General features: G+C 42.1%; 1 protein-coding gene across 1 annotated transcript; it reads right to left on the reverse strand.

Moving 5' to 3' along the window:
• Nucleotides 1–5,231: 5,231 nt before the first annotated feature.
• On the reverse strand, nucleotides 5,232–9,582 carry LOC136425017 (platelet glycoprotein V-like). Its single transcript, XM_066413723.1, has 3 exons — nucleotides 9,431–9,582; nucleotides 8,544–8,640; nucleotides 5,232–7,102 (listed from the first exon to the last, which is right to left on the reverse strand). Exon 3 carries the CDS (start codon nucleotides 7,081–7,083, stop codon nucleotides 5,410–5,412), a length of 1,674 nt encoding a protein of 557 aa, XP_066269820.1. The 5' UTR covers nucleotides 7,084–7,102; nucleotides 8,544–8,640; nucleotides 9,431–9,582; the 3' UTR covers nucleotides 5,232–5,409.
• Between the last annotated feature and the right edge of the window lie 806 nt (nucleotides 9,583–10,388).

Genomic DNA, 10,388 nt, shown 5'->3' on the forward strand with positions numbered 1-10,388 from the left:
GCCCAGTAGTGGCTGAACTGGATGAAATATAAATAATAAGCTCTCACCGATCGTTTTTTTGCCCACAAATGACGCACCAGTGGTAATAACTGTACCAACCAGTCTGATAAGACTTCTGTTGTCAATGGCAACAGAAATGTGACGTCGAAAAATGACGTATTCCCTCATATGCCCTGTCTACACAGAGATAAGTTTCACTTGTAAAATGAACAGAAGGCACGTCAACTATCGTGTAGGATTGTTAAGAAACAGTAGAGAGGCTCACGAGATTACGGATGGTTGGCAGATCTTCGTCTGATAAGTAAGCGAAGGGAGTCCGCCTTAAAGCGTTCTTCACTGCCGTGGATACGATTTTAGATTAGAGCTCACACTGTTAGATTAAATCTGATAATGAGGTAATCACTGTACCAACCAGGTGAAGGTAATCTGTTGTTTGTGTCGCAGTCATGATCTCAGAAACAACCTGTGCTTGTAAGATAGAGCTGATCTTTGAATTAAACAGAACTTGACTATATACAGATGCGTTTGCACTTAAAAAAGGTTGAGGTAAGTTCAGCTATGGTAAAATTTCAGGTGTTCTCGCCTGTCCTTGGTACTTTGTTACCCTTGCCTTTAACATGTTAGAACACAGCAATATCTAGGATGTGAGATAAAAATTGTTCAAAGCACTCACTTATCTCAGATTGTTACAAAAATGTCGGTGATATAGAATGGACTCTAGTTTCACCAAATGATTATAACATTGAAATCTTTCAATCACTTCACCCAACCCAAGATGAGGAAAAAGTGCCTCCAAAGAAAACAATATACAGTACATGGCCAACCTAAGTTTTCCCAGCGATGAACATTGTAATTGAAACCTTATAATGTAGCAGAGGTGAACTCACACAGGCCAACGCACAGGTAGTACTGATTGCATCTATGAATCTTCTAACAAAGGATTAAGGAATCTCGTGTCGTCAGTAACACAAATAACAAATTATGGAGCGAGGACAGCTCAGGTCAAACGCTTCAGGGCAGACACCGCTGTCGTACGCTTTAAGGACATGTCCTCACCTAACCCCCTATACAAGGTAGGTAAATGTAAAGGTAAAGATAGTCCCATAGCCTATTTGAGGCCGTAGGGGGAGTATGATGTTTTAACCTCACTATACATAATAACAAACCAACGAGACGAGGACAGGCCATACGCTTTTGGGGAGACACCATTGTTGTACATTTGAAGGTGTACGGTGTGTTGTCCTCACCTAACCTCCATATACATGGGGCTGTCAGGGCGCGTGCGCTGTGATCAAAGGCCCGCACAGTGTCCTCTTCTAGTTTCCTCTGACCTCCCCTTCTCTTTGTGCGCATGCCAACCTCATGCCTATCCATTCTTTGAAGTCATCTTTCCATCGTCCTTCTATCTGTCAATAATCTAGCACCCTGTATAATTGTTGTAAGTTCTGAAGACGTTGCTTCTTGTGACGGATAAACCAGCTCAAAGCGATCTGCTAAGTCTTCAATGGCTGAGCAAAGACGTCAAGATGACGTCAAAAATCGGCACAATCCCTCATTTGCCCGGTCTACACAGATATGGCGTTTTCACTTGTAAAACGAACCAAAGACACGGTAACTAACATGTAGCATTGTTGAGAAACAGAAGGAAGACTCACCAGAGTATGGTTGGTTGGTTGGCAGATCTTGGCTTCAGATCTAGAGTCGGGAGTTCGTCTTACAGTGTTCTTCACTGCTGTCTAGTAGTGGTTGAACTGACAATTATAGATTAGAGCTCACACTGTGTTAATCACTGTAACAACCAGGTGAAGCTAATCTGTTGTTTGTGATGCAGTCATGATCTCAGAAACAACCTGTGTTTGTCAGAGAAAGCTGATCTTGTAAATTAAACAGAACTCGGCTATGAACACGATCATTTGCACTTAAAAAAAGCTGAGTTCAGTTCAGCTACTACTAAAACGCTGATGTCATCACTTGATGAGATAATTCACACCTGTCCTTGAAACCTTGTTGCCCTCGGGGTTCCTCTACGGATGCTTTGGAATCTTTCACTAACACTGAATACCCAGTTTCCTGAAGTTTTATGGATACAAATTGCACATTATAGAATGTTTAGTGCTAGTGAGAGATTTGTGGATACACACATTTATGTTTTTTTTTTTTTTTTAAAACAGACAAAGTTCGGAAATCACTCACTGGTCGTTTTATAAACTAATTTGAACTGCATCTATAAGTCACCGTAGAATCACCGAGATAACAGGCCAATTTTGTTTGTTAGTTCTCTGATCAAGACAACTGTTGCAGTAGAATGCGAGGGGCAAGTCCGTGCCTCGGTAAACTCAGTTTCAGGGGGTTAATATACAGATGCAAGCCTTTCTCCTGGACCTCAGGTTTCTTGTTTTTATCTTGCCAAACGAGCCCGTAGCGATAACCAATGGATAGTTGGACAGCTCCAAAACCTATAAATAAACAAAAGACACCCCTGCCTTACCTCTGTCCGTAGATCATGAGCGCCTCCTGGTGGAGCCGGCCTGCGGTGCAGCCCTGGCAGCGATCTACAGCCCATGCTGTGACTGCAGGACCAGGGAAGGCTGCCAGGGGGCGTCACGTCGTTGGTGGGTTGTGGTAGGGAACAACATCACGTGGAAGGGACAGCTAGGGCTGTCATGAGGCCACACTTATGTCATAGTTTGTCAGATGTCTTAAAAAGCTAAGCTGGAAAATCGAGTCGAGTCGAGTGGGGGAAATATTGCTCGGCACTGGGGCCTTGGATTCAAACCCTGGACCTTTAGATTCTGTTTGTGAGAATAACTAACGTCTTTGCCTTGGTGTGAGTTCTTTAAGATAATTAAATGCACGAGTCTCTCATTAACAACGCAGACTTGTAGTTCCCCTTTGGAACTTTTATTCATCCCATTTTTTCACCACAAAATATTCGTTGCTGTAAATAGTAATACATCCTCAAAATACAAACTTGGAAAATACAAAGTCAGCTACAATTGTATTTAGTTTTACTAAAACCAGTCCTTTCAGTAGTAACTTGACAGAAACAAGTGTTATTTTTCAACAGTGGACATTTATGAATACGAAATCAACCAAATCTTCATCTTTGATTGTATTTAGAGATCGAATATAAAATCTAAAACAATATAAAATTCAACCTCTTTTGTTATGTTGTAGCTGAATGGTGACCCCATGTGGACCATCATTTTGGCCCTTAAAGTAAATCCTTTCAGTAATAACTTGACAGAAACAAGTGTTATTTTTCAACAGTGGACATTTATGAATACGAAATAAACCAAATCTTCATCTTTGATTGTATGTAGATAAAAGGATAAAATCTAAAAAAAGATAAAATTCAACCTCTTTTTGTTATGTTGTAGCTGAATGGTGACCCCATGTGGACCATCATTTTGGCCCTTACAATAACAATACAATAACGATAATCCGTTTATCATATGATTCCTTAAAAGCAAAGGAGAATCAATATTCTAATACAACTATATTAATTATCTGATTAATTAAAGATCTAACTAATCCACGGAATTTTTTTTTTCTAAATCGTTACTGACAATCACAATTTGGGTTTATGAATTCAGGACATAGCTGTTGTATATGTATGGAATATTGGGGACATTTGAGGGTGCCCAGGGGTTTATCAGAATGTTGTAGCTGCCTCGGGTGAAGTTGCAGTATAATGCTTTCTTTTGTTCAGCAATATAGTACCTAACGAAATGTAACACTTGTTTCTAGAGTCTATAATTGTTTTAAAGCAGAAAATGCTGCAATAAATGGCAATGTTAAAAGATACATCCGTTGGACACAATGTCGTCAGTAAGAATTAACATACAGTGTTAAGCTACTATTCTGTATGGAAGTTAAACAATTTTTTGATAAACATCATTTTAGTTCACATCAGCCTAAAGGTATAACATTGAGAGAGAACAAAGTTTTGATTAAAACTAAATAAAAGCCAAACGATATTCTAAATGTAAGTAGTTAACAGAATACAGCAAGTCGAATGTAAAAAGTAATAAACCAAATTAGTCCTTCACCATAACATCTTTTTACAGATTCTTCAGTAAATATAGTAATAATATATAATATATTGATGATAAGGATAATCCTAGTTATACAAATATTCTTCAGAAGAATCTTTAGTATCATAATCGTTGCTTTACACAAATGTTCTGTAGTTCCTCGTGAGATCATCCGTGCTCTCATGAACATCCTGCCTTCTACATTATTTCAGCCAGTCCAGCCATGCCAAACCATTTCTCTCTTTGTTGCCATCTCTATATGATGCTAATGAAAATGATTGTTCCCATTCATTAACTAGTTCATCAGGAATAATACTAAAGCATGGGTGCTAGTCTCACTTATATACGTGCAACACAGCTATTTTCATACTGGAGGGAACGAGGACTTCATTTCGCAGGTAGATCGAACCAATATTTGTCATTTTCATCCATGATAACTTGTGGAACTGTCACAGCATCTTTAGCGGCTGTTCTCATAGTTGTGGGACTCAGGGTCAACTTTCTCATAAACCGCGCCTGTCTTCTCTGTCACGACCGGCGGAGGACTAGCTCTTCAGTGAGCTAAACTGGTTCGATATCACTTTAACTTTATAGTGGACCAGTTCTGTTGTCTTAAGAATAACTTTTACCATTAGATATTTTCATTCTTGTCGGACTCTGGAACAACTTTTTCTTTGACAATGTATAATCTATCGCCATTGTAATTCAAAATAGCACGTGGTTCATGACTGTTTTCAGATACATGATGATAAGTCATAACTAAACCTACATGTGCCTACAGTTTTCGGCAGGTACCACTTTAGCTACATGTACGCACAGTTTTTTGGACGGGCGCCTCTAAACCTACATGTACATGTACCTATTGTTTTGGGCAGGCACCTCTAAACCTACATATACTGACCATTTTGGGCACCTCTTAACCTTCACGTGTCTACAGTTTTTCGCAGGCACCTTTAAACCTGACTGCACCTACAGGTTTGGACAGGCACCTCTAAACCTACATGTACCTACAGTTTTGAGCAAACGCCTCGAAACCTATATGTACCTACAGTTTTGAGCAAACGCCTCGAAACCTATATATGTACCTACAGTTTTGAGCAAACGCCTCTAAACCTATATGTACCTACAGTTTTGAGCAAACGCCTCTAAACCTATATGTACCTACAGTTTTGAGAAGGTATCTCTAGACCTCCAGGCAGGAAAAGTTCCCATTTTTGAGGAGATAATTACTTGTTGCCACACCTGTTTTAAAGCTTGTGACACCTGTACTAAAGCATGTGACACCTTTTCAAAAGCTTATTGATACTGTTATAAAGCTTGTGTCACCTGTTTTAAAGCTTGCGACTCGGTGTTTCAAGATTACAGTATACCTTCAGGAACACTTCTTCCTAAATTCGCGGAGACATGGGCTCCTCCAGCGGTTGCGGGGATCCGGGCAAACCTTCCGGAACCCTTTGCGGCATTTACCACAAAACCTGCCTCGGCAATATTCCCTTCTCCAAAACCTTTTGCTGACACACGTTTCCCAAAAGGTGCTGCAAGTTGCCGCTGGTTTCGGGGTAGATGCTGGCGCCATGGGAGTAGAAGCCCTCGCAGTGGAGGGAACAACAGGCGATGTACTGACTGTATTGCTGATTGAGCTGGGGGTAGGGCTAGTTTTGCGAGCTGTACTAGGTGCTGGGGGAGACGAGGTCCTGGCAGTGGAGAGAACAAGAGGAGATGTACTGACTGTACTCCTGATTGAGCTGGGGGTAGGGCTAGTTCTGCGAGCTGTACTGGGTGCTGGGGAAGACGAGGTCCTTGCAGTGGAGGGAACAAGAGAAGAGGATGTTATGGCTGTACTGCTGATTGTGCTGGGGGTAGGGCTAGTTTTGCGAGCTGTACTAGGTGCTGGGGAAGACGAGGTCCTTGCAGTGGAGGGAACAGTTGTGGTCTGTTTGCACATATCTTCAGGATTTACATCGTTTAGCAAGCTTTTCCCTAGGAGGCCTACAGGTCCGGCACATATGATCTGGCTTTCAAAATCATGAGACCCGTTCATCAATCGCTTAAAGGGAAGCATCCTGCAGTCACACTGCCAGGGGTTGCCGCCAATGTCAACATCAGAAATGGAGGCCAGAGCTGGAAACATGTCAGCCTGGAGGCTGGTCAGTTCATTATTACCAAGCTCTAAACGGTCAAGGTTGCCAAGTCCCACAAATACGTCATCTGGCAAACTAGTCAATTGATTGCTTTCAAGTGCCAACAACTGAAGGTTACCAAGTCCATCAAATATCTCAGCTGGTAGACTGGACAACCTATTACTGTAGATATACAAGAACTCCAGTTTACTAAGACCGGCGAATATAATTGCAGGGATACTAGTCAACTGGTTACCTCCAAGCCACAAGTTCTGCAGGTTATCAAGTCCTTTAAATGTCTCAGCTGGAAGACTGACCAACTGATTTTGGTAAACATACAAGGATGTCAGGTTTCTAAGTCCCGCAAATATGTCAGCTGGAAGACTGACCAAATGATTCTGATAAAGAAACAAGGATTTCAGGTTATTAAGTCCCAGAAATATGTCTGCTGGAAGACTGGACAACTGATTCTTATTAAGAAGCAACAACTCCAGTTTACCAAGTCCCGCAAATATGTTAGCTGGTAGACTGGACAACTGATTCGACCAAAGCCACAAGCGCCGCAGGTAAGTAAGGCCCACAAATGTATCAGCTGCTAGACTGGATATCTGATTATCGGAAAGGGACAACTCTTGCAGGTTATCAAGACCCGTAAATGTTCCATTATCGATAATAGAGATCAGATTGGATCTAAGGCGTAATATTTCTAAGCTTCTATACCTTGAGAAATCAGACTGACTTAAGGTCGTGATGGCATTGTAACGCAAGTCGATCTTAGTGGCGGTTGTAGACAGGTTCTGGGGAACACTGGTGAGGCCAGCAGAGCCGCAGGCGCAGCTACCGAAGACGTCGCAACTGCAGGCTGCGGTCGGTCCAGCTTCCTTCAGGACGATCAGCAGCAGAACTAGCATCCTCTTCACCAACATGCTGAATCTCTCAAGCCCACTACACAAAAAGAAAATATGTGTCTTTTATCAAACAGATTCTTTTGGGAAAGAAAGCTTCTCAACAAAACAAATCCGGATGATTGCACGAAATACGCTGACAAATAGCCATGGGATGTGCAAATAATCGGCTTCTACTGTACTATAAAGTTCCAATATTTACTGATTTCAATGTATTATATATCATTGGACAGCTTGTGTGATTTCTTTTTATCGAAGCCAAGCCAAAATACCCAACTTATTATGATTGTAAATTAATGGCAAGATCACCAGGCCTTCTTATGCGAGTGGGTCACATAAAAAAAGGCCCGAGATCATCCTACTAAAGTCAAACACTCAATTCAGTATTCTTTCTCCTGTTAGCAGTGGCTTGCGTACGAAAGTAATATGAGACTTGAACCAACAAAACATATTAATATGAAAGCCAAGGTTACTCTTCATTCAAACAAAAATTGCGGCGTTAAGAAGCCTCAGTTATGATGAAGGTGGCTTAATATTGAGTACGCAAGCCACGCGCTGTCACCACAGCCCGGCACATCCTCCTCATGACCAGTTTTGATACGCGATCCCTGGTCATTCTTCCACCAGGAGTCGTCGAAGTTCGACCAGTGTTGTTCTGTTGGCCATTCTAGCATGCGCAGCTCGCCCAAGCTGATCACAGAGCCTAAGAGCTGTTCAATGGTGTTGAGGTCTGGGCTGCAGGAAGGCCATTCTATCCTCTGTATTCCTGCATCCTGGAGGTGGTCTGAAATGACCCTCATTCTGTGTGGACGGGCACGCCCTCTTGCAGAATGACACAGTATTGCAGAGGTAAGGCTCTAGGAAATGCGACTGGATAGAGAATGGTGTCCTTATATCTTGACGCATTGAGGTTGCCTGGGATGATTAGCCTGTTTTTTGCTTTCTCTGGCAGTTATATTGCCCCACACCATGACACTGACTCCAACAAACACTGTCGGTCTGTCTGTGGACCAGTCAGCATAGGGTTCTCCTCGCTGCCTCCACACTTTGATTCACCCATCTAACAGTCAAAATAAATCTACTCTCATCTGTAGCTGTGAGCACAACGATTCTCCACAAACTGTTCCATTCACGATGTGGACGACACCACCACAAACACTTGCAGGAAAATTTCGGCACTTTTATTACAACTCACGTAACAGGCCTGGCGCTCGTTCCATGCGATTGCAATTATAATGAGTTGGGTATCATAGGAAAGCAAATTACACAAGCTTTCCCATGATATATACTAGGTTGAAATTGATAAAGAAACAACAGAAATACATGTAGGATCAACCAGAGTTCAGTTTCCAAACATTCTGTGCCAATTTTATATAAGGCTTTTCCTTGCACTATTGACAGGATCACACTTAATTTAATATCACTTTAATCAGGCACCAGTAATTCAATTTAGATATAGGAGACAAGAGACTTGCACCCACCTGGGCAGTGATCCTAGAGCCGGCTTCTGGTTGTTGTAGAAACAGTTGATGACGTCAGGGCACAATCAGCTGGGTTCTCAAGCCCAGGACACGGTGCCTGCAAAAATAGGAACAGTTTGGGGTTGATAAATAATAATGATTTATTTGCAAGTTCTTGCCCGAGGGCTAATTGCAACATGATTAATTTCCTGAATAGTTACATGGTACATGTGATATTTCGCTCAAGTCAGAAAAAAGAAACGGACGAATCCGACAACCAAGAAATCAATTTGGTGTGGCCTCAGCAGTCATAACAAAGTGAGAATAGCTCACCCAGATAATCACCGGGGTCTAGCAATGTAAAGGTGATGACCCTGAGTTGGTGCCCCACCTTATTGAAGTGCATTCAACAAAACTGTCAAGGAAAATACGTTTAGACCTGCTGAACGTCTGCAACAGTTTTCCTCAAAACACATATGGTCACAACAGCATTTATCAAACATCAGTATTTTGCGCACCGACGTTTTGTCACCTGTGCTTCTCTCTGCCGTAGCTTGTTAGAAAATTTCCTAGAGAATGACTTAAGTGCAACTAAGGTTCAGGTATGTTTAGAAACTTTCTCTTGTGCATGTTTGAGAATCAGTCTGTGGATCTGAACTAGAAATGATAAGAACTTTTTTGATTGACTTCAAGATTACCAAAGGAGAGTCCAGATGCAGCTGTGTTGAATATGAAATACAAGTGGCTTCTGACCGTGCCCTTTGTTGCCATTCCTCGTCGCCATTTTGATGTGACGCAGTAACAAATTTTGTCCTGCCAACTGTTCTAACAACCTTTTCACTTATAGAATTAACAAAAGACGCGTCAACTACCATGTAGGACTGTTGAGAAACAGTAAATAGACTCACCAGAGAACGGATGGTTGTCAAGGCTTGGCTCTTCAGTCTGAGAACTTCTGTAAGCGCCGGATTTCTTTTTACCGTGGTCTTCACTGCTGTGTACTAGCGGGCGAACTAGGTTTAGATTTGATTTTAGATTAGAGCTCAGACTGCCTTTTGTCTTACATGCCCATGGGCGCTAAACCTGCGGTAATTACTGTACCAACCAGTCTGAGCAGACTTCTGTTGCCAATGGCTACAGGAAGGACGTCGATGTGACGTTAAAAATTACGCATTCCGTAATTTGTCCTGTCTACACAGAGATGACCTTTGCACTTGTAAAACGAACAAAAGACACGTCAACTACTTGTACCATCTATCAGTTGTTGAGAAACAGCAGGAAGACTCACCAGATTATAAATTGTGGGCAGATGTTGGCTCGTCAGTCTTAGAACTTTAAATGTCTGGATTCCGACGTCTTGCTACTGTGCACTAATGGTAGCTAGGTTTAGGTTTCACACCGCCTATTGTCTAATTTGCCCACTGGCGATTAAGCTGTGATACTTATTTTACCAGCCAGGCTAAAGTAATATGTAATATCTCGTCCCCAAACTGTGTTTGTCAAAGAGAACTGATCTTTGAATTCAACAGACATTGACTATCAATACGATCCTTTGCACATTAACGGTGATAACGCAAAGTTTTCAGTAGTCTAAAGCTCCCCAACCGCACTTCAATTCAAGACATTCTCACGACACTGGGAAGTCGCATTCATACGCTGCGAAGCTGATTACAGACATGCATTCAACCGCACGAGTTAGTGACACGCCTTGGTATGCGGGAGTTTACTCATCCGCTAGGCGGTGCATTTTCTGCAGCACTGTATCAGAAACGTTCTCCGACATTTGAGACGACACAGAGTATCACTAGTGGCGTCGCGGTTGCGCAGTGGCTGGGTGTTTGGCCCAGAATCCAGAGGTCCTGGGTT

This window comes from Branchiostoma lanceolatum, chromosome 1 (assembly GCF_035083965.1).
Source record: "Branchiostoma lanceolatum isolate klBraLanc5 chromosome 1, klBraLanc5.hap2, whole genome shotgun sequence".
Classification (NCBI taxonomy): Eukaryota; Metazoa; Chordata; class Leptocardii; order Amphioxiformes; family Branchiostomatidae; genus Branchiostoma; species Branchiostoma lanceolatum.

Coding starts and splice junctions, on each gene's coding strand:
- LOC136425017 (XM_066413723.1), bottom strand. CDS start 7,083: ATGTTGGTGAAGAGGATGCTAGTTCTGCTGCTGATCGTCCTGAAGGAA.